We start from the raw sequence: 20,666 nt of genomic DNA on the forward strand, positions 1-20,666 counted from the left end.
GACAATAAATTCAGTACAATTCAAGATCAAATAGGTGGCATCTTGTCTAGTTTGTGTATCAAAGAGAACTCCCATCTGTGTGGGAACTGCAAGAAGGAATTTCATACTTCTCATGCATCTCCGATACTCAAGGACAGAGGATGGTTACTGGCACATTTCAGAATTCCTTGTCCTAGAGTGTACCAGATACATTGCAGTGCAGTCCAGTGCATTGAGTTAATGGCGGTTCTTAATGTAGTTATCACCTCCACTTCACTTTCACTGAAATGAAATCAGAATAAGAGTTAAGAAGAAGCAGTGCTAGAGAGATGGCTTAGTAGTCAAGAGCACTGGCTGTTCTCACAGAGGACCTAGATTTGGTTTCCAGCACCCATATGGTGGCTAACAACCATCTGTAACTCCAGTTTCAGGGGACCTCTTCTGACCTCTGCAGGCATTGCACAATACGGATGCACTTACATACATACAGGCAATACAGTCATACACATAAAAGTGATTAAAAAAAATTTTTTTTAAGAGTTAAGGAAGGAATTGTTAATCCATTTCTTCAAATCTAAAGACTGAATGGTTTCTTCTGTTGTTTTATGAAATCAGTACCCGCCTGCAACAAACTCAGCAAAACCTGACTAATGAAAGGAAACTTGAAATGGGACTAAGAGAAAATGAAAGTGGCCTCCACACCCCACTAAAAAATTACAAAGAATATGCTTTTGATTGTTGAGAATCATACAGATTTATATCTTACCCACACACATCTATATCTGTTGACAGATGTGCATTGGTACCTCTAAATGAAACATGCAGATTGTAAATACTCAAAGATAAGCATTTGTGTGTATGAGGCATAAATTGTTTATGTGCTCAAATACATGATTCATACACATACTTGCACACAGTCTTAACTTTCCTGTGTGTGTGTGTGTGTGTTAAGGAAACTTTAGTGATCTGGGACTATGGACTGGATTAAGTGAATAACTAGGAGTAGATGAACACCAGAAAGGTATCAGAAAGCTCAGAGACTGGGGAAGGTCTGAGACAGAGCTCTTCTTTACCACCTAAGGTTCAGCTCTGCTGGGGTTGAGAGTCAGAACATGGACATCCTTCCAAACACAGTATGCATGTGGCCTGTTGTAGGAGAGTGCACTTTTTACAGGACGTAGTATAGCAGCGGTACTTAATATACTTAATAAATAATAAGCAATCGTCCAAACTGTTAAAAGGGGCAGCTTGCTGTCTATTGGAAAAAACAGATCAAGAGACACCATGAGCTAGATAGCCTCAGATTTCTCCACAGTCATTTCCTGCCTGTGTATTTTCTTATCGAGTATGGCATCAGAGATCACAGACTGAAACCAGAAACCAGAGATGTCAGGCCCCTTGGAAACTCAAGGAAGGTACTAAGTTAGTAGTAACTCTGCCAGAGGAGATAGCCAAATGGAGCAGCCTTCCCTGCTGCCTCTGGCTGGTTGAGTACAAAGCTGCAAGTGACTTTTACTTTCTCTTTCAGTTGGAAGCATCAGACCTTTTGATTGACAATGAGAAGTTTGCATACCCAGTTGTGCTACTAGTAAAAGAGTGTTGGGTATATCCTCTCATACCAAGAAGCTAATCTCCCTGAATCAAAAACATAGTAGACATGTGATCTCAAGCCTGTTCCTTGAAATAGATACTCAAATATACTCATTTTGGCAGAGTAGCTCTCCCTTGGCATGCTTATGAAGTTATTGAAACCTAATCTTCAGCCAGGGAAAGAGGATGCTATTTGACAGTAAGGTTAAAAAAAAAAAAAAATTAACACATCTCCGTGTCCAAAGAAGAAATGTTCATATATATGCAGTTTCAAAAACAGGTGTCGGTATGGATTTACATCACTGGGACAAGACTTTATGGTATATCTTGCTCTTTTAATTGCCCTTCTGCCCAACTTACCAGTGATACAAAACATCTCTTTTATCTTCAGAACACACAGATATCCACCCTTCGGAATGATCCTAAACCTCTCCCGCAACCGCCTCCAGCCAACCAGGACCAGAACTCTTCCCAGAATACCAGACTGCAGCCAACTCCACCCATTCAGGCACCAGCACCCAAGCCTGCCGCGGCCCCGCGGACCCTGGACCGGGACAGTCCTGGGGTAGAAACTAAACTGATTCCTCCTGTGGGCAGTCCTGCCAGCTCCACCCCACTGCCCCCAGATGGTACTGGGCCAAACTCAACTCCCAACAATCGAGCAGTGACCCCTGTCTCCCAGGGAAGCAATAGCTCTTCAGCAGATCCCAAAGCTCCCCCACCTCCACCAGTGTCTAGTGGTGAGCCCCCAACGCTGGGAGAGAACCCCGATGGACTATCTCAGGAGCAACTGGAACACCGGGAACGCTCCTTACAAACACTGAGAGATATCCAGCGTATGCTTTTCCCTGATGAGAAAGAGTTCACAGCAGGACAAACTGGGGGTCCCCAGCAGAATACTGGGGTTTTAGATGGACCTCAGAAAAAACCAGAAGGGCCAATACAGGCCTTGATGTCTCAATCCCAAAGCCTAGGTAAGGGACCTGGGCCCCGGACAGATGTGGGAGCTCCATTTGGTCCTCAGGGACATAGAGATGTGCCCTTTTCTCCAGATGAAATGGTTCCACCATCTATGAACTCACAGTCTGGACCCATAGGACCTGACCACCTGGACCACATGACTCCTGAGCAGATAGCATGGCTGAAGCTACAGCAGGAGTTCTATGAAGAGAAGAGGAGGAAGCAGGAACAAGTGGTTGTCCAGCAGTGCTCCCTCCAGGATATGATGGTCCATCAGCATGGGCCTCGGGGAGTGGTTCGAGGGCCTCCCCCTCCATACCAGATGGCCCCTAGTGAAGGCTGGGCACCAGGGGCAGAGCCATTTCCTGATGGTATCAACATTTCACATTCTCTGCCGCCAAGGGGCATGGCTCCCCACCCTAACATGGCAGGGAGCCAGATGCGCCTCCCTGGGTTTGCAGGAATGATAAATTCTGAAATGGAGGGGCCAAATGTGCCCAACCCAGCATCCAGACCAGGTCTTTCTGGAGTCAGTTGGCCAGATGATGTGCCAAAAATGCCAGATGGTCGAAATTTCCCTCCTGGCCAGGGTGTCTTCAGTGGTCCTGGCCGAGGGGAACGCTTCCCAAACCCTCAAGGCTTGTCTGAAGAGATGTTTCAACAGCAGATGGCAGAGAAGCAGCTGGGTCTCCCCCCAGGGATGAGCCTGGAGGGTATCAGGCCCAGCATGGAGATGAACAGGATGATCCCTGGCTCCCAGCGCCACATGGAGCCAGGAAGTAACCCCATTTTCCCTCGAATACCAGTTGAGGGTCCTCTGAGCCCTTCCAGGGGTGACTTTCCAAAAGGAATGCCTCCGCAGATAGGCCCTGGTCGGGAACTTGAGTTTGGGATGGTTCCTGGTGGGATGAAGGGAGATGTCAGTCTAAATGTCAGCATGGGCTCCAGCTCTCAGATGATACCTCAGAAGATGAGAGAGGCTGGGGCAGGCCCTGAGGAGATGATGAAATTACGACCTGGTAGCTCAGACATGCTGCCTGCCCAGCAGAAGATGGTGCCCCTGCCATTTGGTGAGCACCCTCAGCAGGAGTATGGTGTGGGCCCCAGGCCATTCCTTCCCATGTCTCAGGGTCCAGGCAGCAACAGTGGCTTGCGGAATCTCAGAGAACCAATTGGGCCCGACCAAAGGACTAACAGCCGGCTCAGTCATATGCCACCACTACCTCTCAACCCTTCCAGTAACCCCACTAGCCTCAACACAGCTCCTCCAGTTCAGCGTGGCCTGGGACGGAAGCCCTTGGATATATCTGTGGCAGGCAGCCAGGTACATTCCCCAGGCATTAACCCTCTGAAATCTCCTACAATGCACCAAGTCCAGTCTCCAATGCTGGGCTCACCCTCGGGGAACCTCAAGTCCCCTCAGACTCCATCGCAGCTGGCAGGCATGCTGGCAGGCCCAGCTGCTGCTGCTTCCATTAAGTCCCCTCCTGTCTTGGGGTCTGCTGCTGCTTCGCCTGTTCACCTCAAGTCTCCATCACTTCCTGCCCCATCACCTGGATGGACCTCCTCTCCCAAGCCTCCCCTTCAGAGTCCTGGGATCCCTCCAAACCATAAAGCACCCCTCACCATGGCCTCCCCAGCCATGCTGGCAAGTGTAGAGTCAGGTGAGTATGCTGCATCTTCCCAGCACACCTTATAGCTTGAGATTGCTTTAACCTGATTTCATTGTTTTAAGAAAACCAGTGTCGTTGGGCGTGGTGGTACACGCCTGCAATCCCAGCACTTGGGAGGCAGAGGCAGATAGATCTCTGTAATTTCGAGGCCAGCCTGGTCTACATGAGTTCCAGGCCAGCTGAGGCTACAGGGAGACCCTGTCTCAAAAAGACAAAAATTAAATAAATAAATAAATAAATAAATAAATAACCACCAGTGTCTTGACTGTGAAGCCAGAGGCAATGACCTTTGCCAGAATTTGCTGCAAGGTGCATGATCATCAGTGCTTCCATTGGGTGTCCACAAGCATCCATTTCTGGCAAAGAATACATGTCTGATGGGACTGTTAAAAGGAGGGAAAATAGGTGTCAGTTCACTGAACAGTTTACCTTTGCCCCCAAAATGCATGCTGGCGAAATAAAATGTTATCAGTGGGTAAATAAATGCATAAAATACTGGCTCCACCCACTTCTGGGGATTACCCTTGGGTCAAAAGATTCTGAATATGCCAGGCATCGTGGTGCATGCCTTTAATCCCAGCACTTGAGAAACAGGTGGATCTTTGTAAGTTCGAGGCCATCCTGGTCTACATAGTTCCAGGACAGCTGGGGCTACAGGGAGACCCTGTCTCAAAAAGACCAAAAAAAAAAAGATTCTGAATATAACCCTAAGCGGAGCAAGTGGCCACTGCTGTAAAACTTGTGAGGTTCCTGTAAGTATGTGTCAAATACAGAAACAGTTAACAGATCTTGGTAGACTGCTGTCCCCACACGTCAGCTACAATTTGTTTCAGTATCTTCTTCCTAGCAGAGGTGCTGGCTGATGATGGAGGTCAGTGGAAGTAGTAGCATTGAGGTGCAAGTACTATCTGTACTTGGTGCCATCTCCACTTGAGAAAGACTAGAATCAGAACAAGACAGGAGATTTGTCCTACCACATAGCGTCTCTCTTTGGGGTAGCAGTTCACTAACGCAGTGGAGTTGGAATAGCCAGCCACCTCAGACCTTGGAGCTCTTAACATCTTGGTCATAGAAATTAATCAAGAGTTTGAGCAGAGTGATGGGTCAGTGTTAGAGCACTAGCCTGTCTTCTTGGCATGCTAATACCTGAGTCAAATTCTGAATTACGGCAGACTAGGGAAAGAGATCCACTTGTTTCACACTCTTTGGTGATAGTTGTATGTAAGCCATGTTTTCCCCAAGCTCGAGCTAATAGTTCTAACAAATTCATATTCCTGGCAAGTTTGTCTTCACATCTGCTGATCCGTCACCTCCATATCACACTGCAGTCTCTCTCTGCACATGGAAAGCTTGCCTGGAAGACTGATGATTGTCTGGCTCTAATACTGTCCTGCTCATCTGTCTCATTCTTGGCCTTGCTACTTCATAACCATAGAACCGTAGTCTTCAAAAGGCATCTAATTCCTTGCCTGTTTTTGTTTTATTTTGCTTCTTTTCCTTAGGTGGCCCCCCACCTCCCTCAGCCAGCCAGCCTGCCTCTGTGAACATCCCTGGAAGTCTTCCCTCTAGCACACCTTATACCATGCCTCCGGAGCCAACCCTTTCCCAGAACCCACTCTCAATTATGATGTCTCGAATGTCCAAGTTTGCAATGCCCAGTTCCACCCCATTGTACCATGATGCCATCAAGACTGTGGCCAGCTCCGATGATGACTCCCCTCCAGCTCGTTCTCCCAATTTGCCGTCAATGAATAATATGCCAGGTAAGACATCAGGAAGACAGAGCCAGAGATGGTACTGGGCAGAACAGCAACTTTGTAAAGTGCTTTTTCAGTGACTGTAGACCTGAGTAGATGGAAGTTTAGGAAGCTGAAATGTGCCCTTTACGTTAGTTTCCATAAAACTGAAGTGCCTTGGCTGGAGGAATGACACTCAATTAGCTTGGTTCCATGTTGTAAGGAGGCAGGATGGGTGTTGTGTCTGTGTTCTTTTGTTTTGTAGTGGTAGTTTGTGTGTGTGTGTGTGTATGCAGCTAAGAAGTATCTTATTTTCTGTTCTGTAGCAATAGTAATAACCACTTTATAACATGCTGACTGCAATGTCTTCATTTCCAAATTTCCCAGGTATTTTCCTGGAAGGGTAGCTTCAGACCACAGGCAGCCCCAGAACTTCAGACAGGAAAGCCCCCTTTTCTAGAGGAACCCTTACTTCAGGACTAGAGAGCCAATCAGTGTCTTCTCTTGCCCACTTGTTCTGCCTGTTGTCACTCCTGTGCTCACTCCTGCCAGCCTCACTAATAGGATATGATCTGGAACCATAAAGCTGATCATCAGGGAGACCATGACCTCTCAGCCGTGGGTATCTGGTTCCAATTTTATTTTCATTGTTAGGAATGCTGTATGTTTATCAGCAATCCTAATTAACCAGGTTAGAACATTTTCTGTTAATGCCACAAGCACTATCTCTACCATACTTGAATTTAATTCCATAAAGAGAACAGAGTATTTACTTGTCCTAGAGACTACAGCAAAACCGCACACGTTCCTTCTCCATTAACCGTTATTGTTTCTTTAACATTCTATGTAACCCGGGGCTTTAAATACTCTCTTTATAAGACAGTATGAAATTATGCCAATTGAAAAAAAAGGACTGTTTGGTTTCTTTGTTAATTTTTATGATATTTGAACTTAAAGAATCATTTGCAACTCTCTCCACAAGGGTCTGTACTTGAGTCATTCAAAATTTTTTTTCTGTATTAAATGTCTCCAATGAGGAAGACCACACCCATTTACAAATGAGCTTAGACCTTTTCAGATAGAATTTCCTCCTCACTGCCTTCCAGCTATATACAGTCTGAGGCTCAGTGATGCATTGTCTCACATCACTCTTGGTTTGTGTGCCCCCAAATGTGCTATAAACTTTTGGATGACAGGGATTGTGTGGCTTTCCCAGCACAGTGCACATTTGATGCATAATAATTTTTTATTCATTTGATTTATTGTAATTTTTGTGAGCTGCTTTTGGTTGAGTTGATTCCTTTGATATCTTTATTTTTCTAGGAATGGGCATTAATACACAGAATCCTCGAATTTCAGGTCCAAACCCCGTGGTTCCGATGCCAACCCTCAGCCCAATGGGAATGACCCAGCCACTTTCTCACTCCAATCAAATGCCCTCTCCGAATGCCATGGGACCCAACATACCTCCTCATGGGGTCCCAATGGGGCCTGGCTTGATGTCACACAATCCTATAATGGGGCATGGGTCCCAGGAGCCTCCAATGGTACCTCAAGGACGGATGGGCTTCTCCCAGGGCTTCCCTCCTGTACAGTCTCCTCCTCAGCAGGTTCCATTCCCTCACAATGGCCCCAGTGGGGCACAAGGCAACTTTCCAGGAGGGATGGGTTTCCCTGGAGAAGGCCCCCTCGGTCGTCCCAGCAACCTGCCCCAAAGTTCAGCAGATGCAGCACTTTGCAAGCCTGGAGGCCCAGGGGCTCCTGACTCCTTCACCGTCCTAGGGAACAGCATGCCTTCGGTGTTTACAGACCCAGATCTGCAAGAGGTAATCCGACCTGGAGCCACCGGAATACCTGAGTTCGATCTCTCCAGAATTATCCCATCAGAGAAGCCCAGCCAGACGCTGCAGTATTTCCCTCGAGGGGAAGTCCCAGGCCGTAAACAGCCACAGGGTCCTGGACCTGGGTTCTCACACATGCAGGGGATGATGAGTGATCAAGCCCCTAGAATGGGACTAGCATTACCTGGCATGGGAGGCCCAGGGCCAGTAGGAACTCCAGACATCCCTCTTGGTACAGCTCCATCCATGCCAGGCCACAACCCAATGAGACCACCAGCCTTTATCCAGCAAGGCATGATGGGACCTCACCATCGGATGATGTCACCAGCACAATCTACAATGCCTGGCCAGGCCACCCTCATGACCAATCCGGCTGCTGCTGTGGGCATGATTCCTGGCAAGGATCGGGGGCCTGCCGGGCTCTACACCCACCCCGGGCCTGTGGGTTCTCCAGGCATGATGATGTCCATGCAGGGCATGATGGGACCCCAACAGAACATCATGATCCCCCCACAGATGAGGCCCCGGGGCATGGCTGCTGATGTGGGCATGGGTGGATTTAGCCAAGGACCTGGCAACCCAGGAAACATGATGTTTTAAGCTGCTACAATTGGATGTGCCGATCTTGTCAAGATGAGATTCCAGGTCCTGAGAGCTGCTTTGAGGGAGCTCCAGGAGCCCTTACTGTTGGTCATGCAGTAGGAGAACAAGACCAGGGGCTGCTTTGGGGGAGGAGGGAACTCGAGAATGTATGGATTTACCTGAAAACAAATTATTCATTTAATCAACAGGTGTGGTTTTTTTAAGATTTATTTTTTAAAAATTATTTTTGTGGACTTGGGGATCCCACGATGGCACCTACTTTTGGGAATCTGTAGCTGTGCTTTGAGACTTGCCATCGGTCATGTGTTGCACCGTTCTCTGTGTTTACGTCCTTTGGACTGGCTTCTCCCAGGATTCCTTTCTGGTTTTGTTTTTTGATTTGGGCTTTTTTTCCCTCACTTTTGCGTGTACTGTACTATATTGTAAAAGGGATTTTAGCAGAGACTTTAGTCTTTGGGGCAAGAGGAGAACAGGAATGCTGGGCTGTTTACTTTAGATGGAGAATCCATCTTCAGACCTTTGGACTATTTTCTTTCAACTCCAGTGTATAGAAAAACCAAACTACGACCTCAGAGCAGAGTATTAATGAAAAGCACAAAAAAAGGAACTAAGTTCAGCGAGGGGTGGGGGGAGGGGGGAAATTTTTCTTTTTAAAATCACTGAAGCTTGGGACATTTATTTTCAGTTCAAGTACTCTTCAGCACAGTCTGTCTCTCCCAAAATACAAACCCACCTTCACACTTTTCTCTCCTTTTACCCCCCTCTTCTTCCAGTTCCCTTGGTTAAGTGTGTTCCTTCCCTTGTGACCCCCACAGGTGACCTTCTGCTTCCTTCCTCTCCCCTTTCCTTTGGCAGCTGCAATACCCGGTATTCTCTGGGGGAAAATACTCCAGCGAAGCCCCACCTCTACAGAGGCCTCCTGGCCCAGCCTAGAGAGCTCTGTCCTGGTTCCCTCTGGCCTCTCTTGGCCTGTCCCTTCCCTGTGTATTTTCCCTGCCCACCTTGTTCTCTGTTCATCTTTTCTTAGGAATTCCCAAGTGAATTTTATTAATGTGGGAAGGGGACAGATGCTAAAAGCTATCCAGAATTTTGGTTTTGTTTTAAATTTTGTGGTTCCTTCCCTTTCCTCCCTCCCTCATGCGTAAAACGTTCTGTGTAACCTCCACTAAATTTGGTACAAAACCACTCGCCAGAGCTGTGGTGTCAGAAAAATAAAATATATTGTTTCTTACAAAATGGAACTGTTTTTTGTGCATTTGGATTCCTGTTTCTTTAATATTGGACATCAGTTGTCATGTGACCAGTCTTTGTACTAGAGTTGATCAGTAGAGACAGGGAAAGAGTTAAGAGGACTGACTGTTCCTCATGGAGGTTTATCCTATACTGTTTTCAGTCATGAAATCCCAATCCTGGAGAAAAGAGCAACCCCTATCTCCATGGCTGATCTTTACCTGTAGGGCAACTATTGGTCTCTGTTAGGGACTTTGGTGAGAGCTGGTTTCATGGTGTAAAACAATTATGAAGGCTAAGGCACATTTTTACTTAAATAAGCTATGAGAGCAGTCCCTCGACCTTGCTAGGGTATACTAGCACACTTGCAAGTCCTGGGTTTATACAGTCCATGAGTTTCTGTGGTCCCTTCTGCCTTCGCTCTCCTCCGATTACCCTTTCACTTCTTTGGCCCTGAACAGCCTGTGTAGAATTTGCTTCCCACCATGCAGACCTCAGCACATCAGTGTATCCTGCAAGGTATGTACCTAAGGAACTCACTGCTGTGTTTCTGTACAGTTAACTTTGTTCTGGTGTGTATATTTTGAGCTATAGGTGTTTTGAGTGAGTAGGCATCTGTGTGCATGTTTGTTCTTAGGTGAGAGGAGCTATGTGGAGAGCAGCAGGTGCAGTTATTTGCAGTCAAACCTGTACAAATTGGCCTTTGCTGGTGTTTCACAGGCTGTTTTCTGTGAATGTTGCATTCTCCAACAAGTGCTTTTGAAAGCTGGCATTGTCTTCAGCTGTTCTGTCTGCTCAGTAACACAAGAGCCTAAACAACAAAAAGGTGGATGGGAACATTAGAGAATCTGCATACCAGTCACCAGTGCAGACGTTTTCCTTGGGTTTTTAAGAGAACCTATGAAATGTGTTATAATCATCTTTACAGGTGGGGCAACTGAGCCCCAGACCTATTCTGTTATTAGATAATGAAAACTTTGGGTTGTGGAGAAATTAGGGTGGTAAAAGTTTGTGTTTCATGAATTTAGCTTCCTTGGTTTCTGGCTTTTCTCGCCTTGAATTATACAGAAGAGAACAGGGTAACAGCGAAGCATGGGGTGAAATCATTAAGTGGCATTGGTCCACTGCTCTGGCTTCTAGGCTGTTTCACACTTTGCTGCCTGTCCTAGCGTTGCGGTCATTAGTGGAATGTGGTCCCATGGCTGCTATTCCAGGCAAGGAGTTGATTCAAGAAAGGATCCAAAAGCAGATGCCCACCTGGAGAGCTAGCAAGATGGGTGGCCAGGTACAGGATACAGCAGGTACAGGATGCAGCCAGCTTGCTGGGGACACCAAGGTTGAGGTACGCCTCTCCCGAGGCCCTCTGCTGGAGAACCTGCAGTGGTGCAGGTCAGTCTTGCCATTTCAAAGGATGAGGGTTTTTTTTTTTCATTTATTTATTATTTTTATGTATATGAGTGTATTGCCAGCATGTAGATAGTGCGTCTGTGTTGTGCAATGCCCAAGGAGGTCAGAAGAGGGCATCTGATCCCCTGGAACTGGAGTTAGGGACAGTCATTAGCTGCGATGTGGGTTCTGGGAATCGAACCTAGGCCCTCTGCAAGAGCACCCAGTGCTCTTAACCACGGAGCCATCGCTCCAGCTCACATTTTTCAAAGACTTGTCATAAATCTTCCTTCATTTACTTTATCACCATACCCCAGCAACATTTCATCACAATGATTGCTGATAAGCTAAGTGTATTTGGGGTTTAAATGTAATTTCTAATTTGTTATGATTATTATGAAATCATATTTTGAGAGATTGAATATGAGTGCATGGAGTACTAATGATGCAAATTTTGCTTTGTTTTTTAAATCATAGGGGCCTGGAGAGATGGCTCAGCGGTTAAGAGCACTGACTGCCCTTGCAGAGGACCCAGGTTTGATTGCCAGAAACCACATGGAGGCTATGAACTGTCCTTAACCCCGGTTCCAGGGAATCCAGTGCTCTCTTCTGGCCTCCACCAGCACAAGACATGCACACAGTGCACATACATACATACATACATACATACATACTGCAAAACACTCATACACATAAAAATAAATATTAAAAAATGTTTCATGGTCATGTAATGCTGTACAAGCTCCACCTGTTTCCGCAGCCCCACAGTCTGGCGTTGCATGGAGACGGCGAAAATGAAAAAAAATTCTTGGTCCATCTTCGTGTAGCATGGACCAGCCTGGAACTTGGTATGTAGACCAGGCTGGCTTCCATCCCACAGAGATCTGCCTGCCTCTGCCCCTCAATTTCTGTGATTAATTGAAGATGTGCGTCAGCACACCCAACCATGACATTTATTTTAAGAGCTAATAAGGAATATGTAATATTTTCTCTAAAACAACCCTTCAGGTATAAAATGAAGACAAATACACGATCGTAGTCATCTTACATAAGGTTTGCCATAACAAATTAAACACTTATTATTATTTGCACTGCTAAGGGATAGAACTCAGGGCCTCACACATACTAGGTAGCTGATCTGCCACTGTAGCCCCCAGCCTACAGTAAATTTTTAAACAATTTCAGTGTTTGAACCTACATTTAAAAAAAATTGATCCAGGGGCTGGCAAGATGGCTCAGCAGTTAATTGCTCTTGTAGAGGACCCAGGTTCAGTTCCCAGCATCCACAACAGATGACTCAAAACCACCCATAACTCCAGTTCCGGAGAATCTGATGCCTTCTGATCTCTGTGAGCACTTGCACACAAATGGTGTAAATATACTCGCACAGGCACACCGTCAGAACATAAATAAGCCTTAAAAAATGAATCCATTTCTCCTAGCCTCCCTAATCTCCACTTCCTTATATTGTAAATATAATTCAGCTGCATTCACAGGGCCTTCCTCAGGGATGTGAGCTAGACAGGACCTCAGTGTTGTTAAAATTCTTAATTTTTGAATTGCAGTCCCCATATTTGGATTCTACAAATTTAGCTGATTCTGGCTGTTGTGACTAAGAGAAATCCCAGCATCCCACAGGTCCTGCCTCTTCTGATAATGTCTTTCTTCTTAGCCAGCAGCTGGGCACCCTGGGAAAGATGGCTGCTGAGTTCCATTTAAACCTTGTATGCTAGTCATTTCCCTTTCTACAAAACTTATTTTTAGGTGCATGAGTGTTATGTATGCATGTGCACTGTCTGTATGACCCGGTACCTTTGGGAGCCAGAAGAGGGCTTCGGATTCCTTAGAACTGGAGTTATAGACAGTTGTGAGTGCCATGTGGGTGCTGGGAACCGAACCCAGGTCCTCTGCAAGAGCACCCAGGGTGCTTAACCACTGAGCCATCTCTCTCCAGCCCCTTTTTTTCCTTCTCTGAGTACTTTTGAAGTGCTGAAAGAAGGAAGTTGTACTTAACCCAAGGACTTCTTTACTCAGCCAATACTGATAGAGCACCTACTGTGTGTCAAGAATTGTGGTACTGCCAGGATAAAGAAAAGCAAAGCATGAAATCTGTTCCAACACAACATGATGATCACTGCGGCAAAAGTCAGACACAACAAGGAACAAGCAGCCGAAAGGGATGTTCCAGTGAGATTCCAAAGGAAAGGTGATCTTTTAACTTACTCAACAGAGGGAGGCTTCCTGAAACAGGGAGAAGGGACTGGGATCAGCAAGGGTCAAAGAACAGGATGGCTTCTTTAAGGGAGCAGATATGAAAAAGAATCCTCAGAGAAAAGGGGTTATATAGAACCTGGTGTGGCCCTCTGAGGACTTGAAACCTCAAAGTGTTAAGCAACAAGGCCTTGGGGTATGGTTCAGTGGGAGAACATTTCTTTGACTGGCACAAACAAGGCCCTGAGTTTGATGCCTAGGACTGCAAAGATAAATGCTCAGATTTTAAAACACACCGTTTCCCCTGTTCTTTAGCCATTCTGCCCCTTTTTCTTAATTTTTCTGTATTTTTTTCCAAAGTCCCAAACTCTTTTATTATTGTTTTTATTTTATGTGTATGAGTGTATTGCCTGCATGTGTGTAAGTGCACCCGTGTCATGCAGTGCCTGCCAGAGGTCAGAAGAGGGTGTCGGATCCCCTGGAACTGGAGTTACCCACAGTTGTTAGCTGCCATGTGGGTGCTGGGAACCTGGGTCCTCTGTAAGAGCAGTCCGTGCTCTTAACTGCTGAGCCATCTCTCCAGCCTCCCAAACTCTTATTTTTAAACAAAGTCATAGAACCTTAATTTATTGCTAAACTTGTAATAACACATTTAAGAAAAATAGTCAATAACACACAAAACCCAGTTTGTAGACATCCCTTATTAGAGGGAGCTAAACTAGAAAATACTGTTACAAGGGAGGTAAACTATGTGTATTGTAGTAAAAATTATTTTTCACTGTCTAACACAGCTTATCTGGGTTGCTATTAGACATCAATCTGTTTTCTGCCCATAGGTGTGGCACCACCCCTCAGGCTCAGTGTGCCTGGTCACTAAAACTGCCAGAGGAAGAAGCGATAATCTCAGAGGAGGCTCAGAAGTTACTTCCTTATGCATATTGAAGCATGGGGAAAATTCAGCTATTTCACCAAACACAAAAGAACTCTTGCAAAATGCTCCTGGAGGGACCCTATGGTACCAAAGAACAGCTTAGAGAGAGACCCAGCACCGGGAAAGAAAAGTGCAAATCTTTGCTTGCCGCTGCTGCTCATCGGTGGAGAGGGCAACTGGCCCGTCTGGCTTGATGTGTTTATGTGTGGCTCCGAAGGGTTTGAGTTTTTAAAAATCCCTACTTGAGAAGCAGCCTCCTGCGTGAGCCCTATGAGTGCCCTTGCTCTCGCCCATGATTGGCACACAGATAGAGGGCAGCCTACAAATCTCAGTGTTAGCCAGCGTCCAATTAATTAGTGTGAAGGGTGAATTTAAGTTTTCAAGGTTTTATTTATTTATTTGCTACAGCAGTTCTTTCTATTAAAGCCTCTTGGGAGTCTGTGTTTATTTCTCATCTTTACCAGCTTCCAGGAGTTTTCATTTCCCTCACTTCCCACTACAAACTCTGAGGCTACCTGGGGACTCCAGCCCAGCCCCACCGATCAATCTGTGATCTAAGCATGTGCTTCCAGCTGTGTGTCGAGGGCTCTGGCATCCAGGCTGCTGGCTTTGGTTCTCAGCTGGGACAGGTACCTTGCTAGAGACTGCAACATTGGCATCGCGTTCAATCGGAACGTATTTAATTTGCTGGCGATTGTAGATTGCTGTAATTTATTTTCTAGGAATGCAGGTTTCCTAGGTTTTGGTAAAGTTCTGTATGATAGCTTTCAGTAGTTGTGCAGCATACAGATTTATTTATATAAGCAGGTATGTTCCTTTAATACATTACAATGTGTAGATAGGAGTCAGTGAGGTGGCTCAGCAGTTAAAGGCACTTGCCACCAAACCCGAGGACCTGAGTTCAATCCCCAGGACCCATGTGGTGGAAGAAGAGAACTAACTCCACAAGTTGGCTTCTCACACATTAATACATACATGCATACATACGTACATACATACATACAAATAAATAAACAAACAAATAATAAATAAATGTAAATTTAAATGTGTAAATGATTAAATGCCAGTCTTGAAATGTCAACCAACTACCGTGAAGGTTAATTTTTTTTCTCATTTCTATTGTACTTGGTGCCTGCAAGGCCTTTAAAATATATTCATAATTTGAAAGTGTGATAATACTGCACTTTTTTGAGGACTACAAGGTCCACTACCATACAAGGATGTGCTAGATTCATTTGACCCAGTGGAAATTATTTAACCTTTAACCTTATATAACAGACTCAGTTATTTCAACACAAACCTTCATAAGAAGGTATTCATCACTTAAGCAATAAGCATCCAACATCGCTTTATACCTGCCCTGTGCTAGACCCAATGGAGTATAATAGCTGCTTTCATGGACCTACATTCAGTCGAAGAGACAGATACCAGGAATTGTTGCAGACTAAGACTGTATGCTCCGTATTGCCACCATACTCTGTTCACATTCCATACTGAAATCATCTCTAAATTGGGCAGTAAAGGGAGTTGACATAGGCATGTGAGCATACCTGTGATTCCCTTTCTGCATTTTAATCTCTCCCCTCCCTAGATCATCCCATCAGCAAATGGGCCCTAGAGACCATTCTAGATCTTTGCTTATCTTCCAATTTGTCCAGCCAATTAATGAGTGCTATCTGTATACTGATAACTAACATCTTTTTTCCCCTCTCATCTTATTCATGAGCTCTGGACACATGTCCAGTGGTACCTTAACACTGCCTTTAGTGTCTTTAGTGTCTTTACCTCAGACTCAACTGTTCAATTTTCCCCAGAGCTAATCTCCATGATCCCACTTCCCCTTCAGAGTAAACAGCGTATATCTTTCCATCAAGTTTCCAATGAGTTTTCATTTTTAATTCTTTGCTGTTCACATAGAACTATCAGCAAATCCTTTCATGACCATTTCCAAAACACCTTAAATCCACCTACTTCGTCTCTATCACTCTAGTTCAAGTTGTCATCACCTGGTCTACTAGTTTTTTAAAATTTCTTTATTTTTATTTCCTGTATATATGTATATGTATGATGCCATGCTTGTGTGGGGGTCAGAAGACAACTTTATGGAGTCAGTTCTCTCCTTCCACTTTTATGTGGGTCCCAGGAAACAAATTCAGGTCCCAGGCTTGTGCAGCAAGCACCTTTGCCCTCTGAGCCATCTCATCAGACCCGCTACTAGTTTCTTAACCTCTGCTTCCACCTGTGCTCCTATTCAGTGTGTTCTCCACATTGTAGACAGTGTAATATTGTGTATGTGTGTGTGTCTATAAATCATATGCACCACTTTCTTCCTTGAAACCCTGTAATGTCATCCCAAAATATTTTACATGAAATCCATATCTGATGCAGAGTACCAGATTCCAGGTGTCTGCATTTCACCTCATGCCCTGTACCCTTGCTTACTGTGTTACAGCCAAACGTCTCTAATCTCATTGTCTACACTATGCCGACTCCTGTTACACACCCTGGCTTTTCAGCCTAGACGCCTTGACTCCAGCCCTTCCCAGTGACTAGCTCCTTCATGTCCTTCAGGTCTCAGCTTATTTGCTACCTCCTCAGAGACTTTCTCTGATTGCCCCATCAAAGTACCTATCCCCAACACACACACACACACGTGCACGCACACACAAACACGTGCACGCACACACAAACAGTATCACAGTGTCTGTTTACATATCTCATAGTAATGACTTACCAGGTCTGCTCTATGAAGTTAGGAGCCCAGTTTCTCTTGCTCATCATTTGTTTGGCATCTAGTGTCTGCACTTGATGAGAGATCAGTAAATATTTGTTAAATGAACGGGATCAAAGGAGGATCATTGTGAGCTTGGGCAGTTGGGAAAGATTTCATGGTGGTTGTAGTACATGGGATGGACTCTGCAATAAAGCTGGTGGGTGGGAGACACACAAGGACCAATGTAGATGAGGAATGGAAGTGGGAACGAACAGGTAAGCGCAGCCGAGCCAGCTGCCATCGAAGGGGTCAGTTTAACCAAAACTGACCAGCTGAGTAATAGAATATGACAGTGAAAAGAAGGAGAGAAGAAAGGGAATCTCACCTTGATACGGGGATCAATTGGGATCTACTCTTTGGTCTCAATCAAGGCAATTACATGATAAATATTTTTAAATGAGTCTGGCAGGTCCATGCAAAATGAATAGAAGGAAGGCAAAACCAAAGGCTGGGAAAGCTAACAGCAATACGCCTGGTATTTGGGGGCTGGCAGGTGGCACTGCTGGCAGTGGGATGGGGAGAAAAGGGTGAAGCCCAGAGGTGTATGAGGGAAAAACCCCAAGACTTCATTAGACCCTGAGGGGAGAGACAGGAGCCAAACACAATGCCAAGGCTTTGAGACTGAGCAACTGAAAGACAGATTATGGCCGCCTACAGCATTTCTGACAGGTGGTTGCATGTCCACTGAAGCCAGCTAGCAGCAGAGGCTACTCGATAAATGCCATCAGTTCTAATAAATATTTAGAAATTCATGTTATGTAATGAATCAGGCCTCTTTTGGCTTCTTGCCTAAAAACTGGTCTCAATTCTGCCTTTAGGAATAGCTGTGGAACATGCCAGCATTCTATGTAGTTGAAAATGGTCATGATGTCCCTCCTAATGATTTATCCCAGTCTAGATTCCCTAGTCCATCAGTCAAGACCAATGGGATCTGCTTTTAGTTCCCAACTCCCCCCATAGTTTCATCTCATTAGTTTATACATGCCTTGGAAGACCCAAGGACACCATGTGGTGCCCGTCCCATCTGTATGCTCAGAGACACAATTCTCCCCATTCATCTCAATATTCAGTTTGATCTACTATTTCATAATCTTAATGCCCTTAGAAGCTTATTCTGACATCCTTTGTATTGATTCTTAGTGATTTTTACATTGAAAGCAAAGCTCTTAAGGTTTTCATGCAAGAGATGAAGCCCTGAAGCTCATACTTTGAGGCATTTTGAGGCACATTTTTCTGCCCAGTTTTGAGTTTGTAAGTAAAAAATGTCAATGTTTTAGGTGTACATGAAGGTGCTGTGCATTAAGGACACTCACGTCACCGCCTCCCATCTCCAGAGGTTCTCTGCGATGTAAAACTGAACCTGCACATTAAATCCCCCATTCTTGTTCCCTTGGAGCCGGGTAACTGCCTTTCTACTTTGTTGCTAGAAACTTCTACACTTGATCTTAGCCAAAAGGCCAAGAAGCAGTCTAGGAATGTCCTGTAACTGGAATTGTACGATATTTGTCTTTCTGTGACTGGCCTATTTCACTGAGCATGTCCTTAAGGTTCATCCATGTTGTAGATGTGTCAGAATTATGTACCCTTTTTAAGACTGAATGCTTTGGTTCCCAGTAAAGTCTACAACAGATTCATGAACAAAATTCTGTGGACACGTAGGAAAGAGAGCAGTAGTCAGTACTTAAGTCATATGATTAAAAATATGATATGTTTTGGATATATATATTCACTGTTCATAGAATTTGTGTTGTTTCTTCTGTTTAGCTCCTGTAAACATAAAAATATCTGTTTGAGTCCCTACTTTTGCTGCTCTTGGGCCTCTACCTTGATGAAATTTCTGGAGCATATGAGAATTCTATGCTTAAATTTTTGCAGACTTGTCATGCCATATTGTTTTCCATAGTGGCTGTATCACTTCAGTCCCTCTAGGAATACACAAAAGCTTACAGCGTCTCCACATTCTTATTAACACCTATTTTTATGGGTTTTATTTAACACTTTCATCCTAATGAAAGCCTTCATTGTAAGGGCACAAGATGGTTTGCATGTCCTTGATAAACAATAGTGTTGAGCATCTGACCCACATGTTCTTTGTCCATCTGTAGATCTTGTTAGAGAAATGTCTGTTCAAATCCTTTGCCCATTTTTTAAACTGGAATTTGTCATCATTGAATTGTAGTTTTTAATGTATTCTGAATATCAGTTTCTTATTACATATATTTTGCAAATATTTTTTACATAGTCCAGTCACTTTGTTGATTGTGTCCTTTAGGTACAGAAAAGTTTTTTTTTTTTTCCTGAAGTCCAACGTATGTGTTTTTATTTTCTTGCATGTACTTTTAGTGTCATATTCAAGAATTCATTGTTAGATTCAATTTTTTTCTCCTATAATTAGAACTAATTTTTACACTGATGTCAACTCTGTAATTTATCAAAATTCTAAATGTTCTTGTATTACCACTTATAAGTTTACTTGTTATCTAGTTGACATTATCCATTTGCCTAAGTAATTAACTCTCTTTTGAGACATGGTGTTTATGCAGGCCAAATTTTTCATGAAGTCCAACGTATGTGTTTTTATTTTCTTGCATGTACTTTTAGTGTCATATTCAAGAATTCATTGTTAGATTCAATTTTTTTCTCCTATAATTAGAACTAATTTTTACACTGATGTCAACTCTGTAATTTATCAAAATTCTAAATGTTCTTGTATTACCACTTATAAGTTTACTTGTTATCTAGTTGACATTATCCATTTGCCTAAGTAATTAACTCTCTTTTGAGACATGGTGTTTATGCAGGCCAAATTGGCCTGGAGCTGTCAGTCCTCCTGCCTCACTGCCCACAAGTCCTAAGATTGCAGATGTGCATCACCACATCTGGATCTACGTGTTCTTTTTTTCAGTTGTTTGTTTTGTACGAGTGTTAGCCTGCATGAATGTGAATGCAATACCCAGGAAGACAGAAGAAGCATCGAATCCCCTGGAACTGGAGTTACAGATGGTTGTTAGCTGCCACACAGGTTCTGGGTCCTCTGCAAAAGCAACCAGTGCTCTTAAGCATGGAGCCATCTCTCCAGCAGCCTCCAAGCCTTTTAAGATATATTTGTATTTTTTATGTATGTGTGTGTGCACCACATACATATGGTTGCCTTCAGAAGAGGTCATCAGATCCCTTGACGCTGGAGTCCCAGGTGATTATGAATCACCTAATGTGGATACTGGGAATTTAATTCAGGTCTTCTGGAAGAGGAGCAAGTGCTCTTAGCTACTGAGCCATCTCTCCAGCCCCAGTGTTCTTTTAACGATTACTACAGGCTAGGAGCTTGATCTAGCAGTGAACTGGTCAGGGAGAGTCTACTGAAGTCCAAGTGTTTACAAGCACAGGCATAACATAACAAGAGAAGGGAGCACTGGCATGTAAGATGGAGCTACAACCTAATGTGGAAGATTCTATCAAATTTCCTGGGAATCTTCCATCTGTTTGTCTTTTAGCTCAAGGGAGCAAGGAAATAATTTAAGTAATAATTACTGTTTTCCTGCCTAAGTGTTCAAGGGCTTTTGTTTATAACTCGATTCCAGACTTTACTAGGAACCAAAGCACTTACCAGTTTTAGATTCTGTGGTCCCTGGTGGATTTTTAAAACTGGGGACACATTTGCCTTTGCATTTTTATTCAAGACTAGAAAGAGTAAAGTCTCATGTTTCTCATAAATTGTTGTCTGATATGACTTGTATAAGTTCTTTATACATT

The 20,666-nt window shown here is 44.3% G+C and overlaps 1 protein-coding gene across 4 annotated transcripts in view; it reads left to right on the forward strand.

Moving 5' to 3' along the window:
• Positions 1–9,618, forward strand: part of Bcl9 (BCL9 transcription coactivator) — a 90,790-nt gene extending 81,172 nt beyond the window's left edge. For 3 of the 4 annotated variants that reach the window (XM_008827569.1, XM_008827572.1, XM_029560865.1), the window contains exons 8-10: positions 1,961–4,193; positions 5,705–5,965; positions 7,262–9,618. In XM_008827569.1, the coding sequence (XP_008825791.1) occupies positions 1,961–4,193; positions 5,705–5,965; positions 7,262–8,379 (3,612 nt within the window). In that variant the 3' untranslated portion in view covers positions 8,380–9,618. The remainder of the gene's footprint in view (positions 1–1,960; positions 4,194–5,704; positions 5,966–7,261) is intronic. The other variant, XM_008827571.2, reaches the window with a different exon arrangement.
• Positions 9,619–20,666: the final 11,048 nt, after the last annotated feature.

This window comes from Nannospalax galili, unplaced genomic scaffold, assembly GCF_000622305.1.
Source record: "Nannospalax galili isolate Female #2095 unplaced genomic scaffold, S.galili_v1.0 scaffold693, whole genome shotgun sequence".
Classification (NCBI taxonomy): domain Eukaryota; kingdom Metazoa; phylum Chordata; class Mammalia; order Rodentia; family Spalacidae; genus Nannospalax; species Nannospalax galili.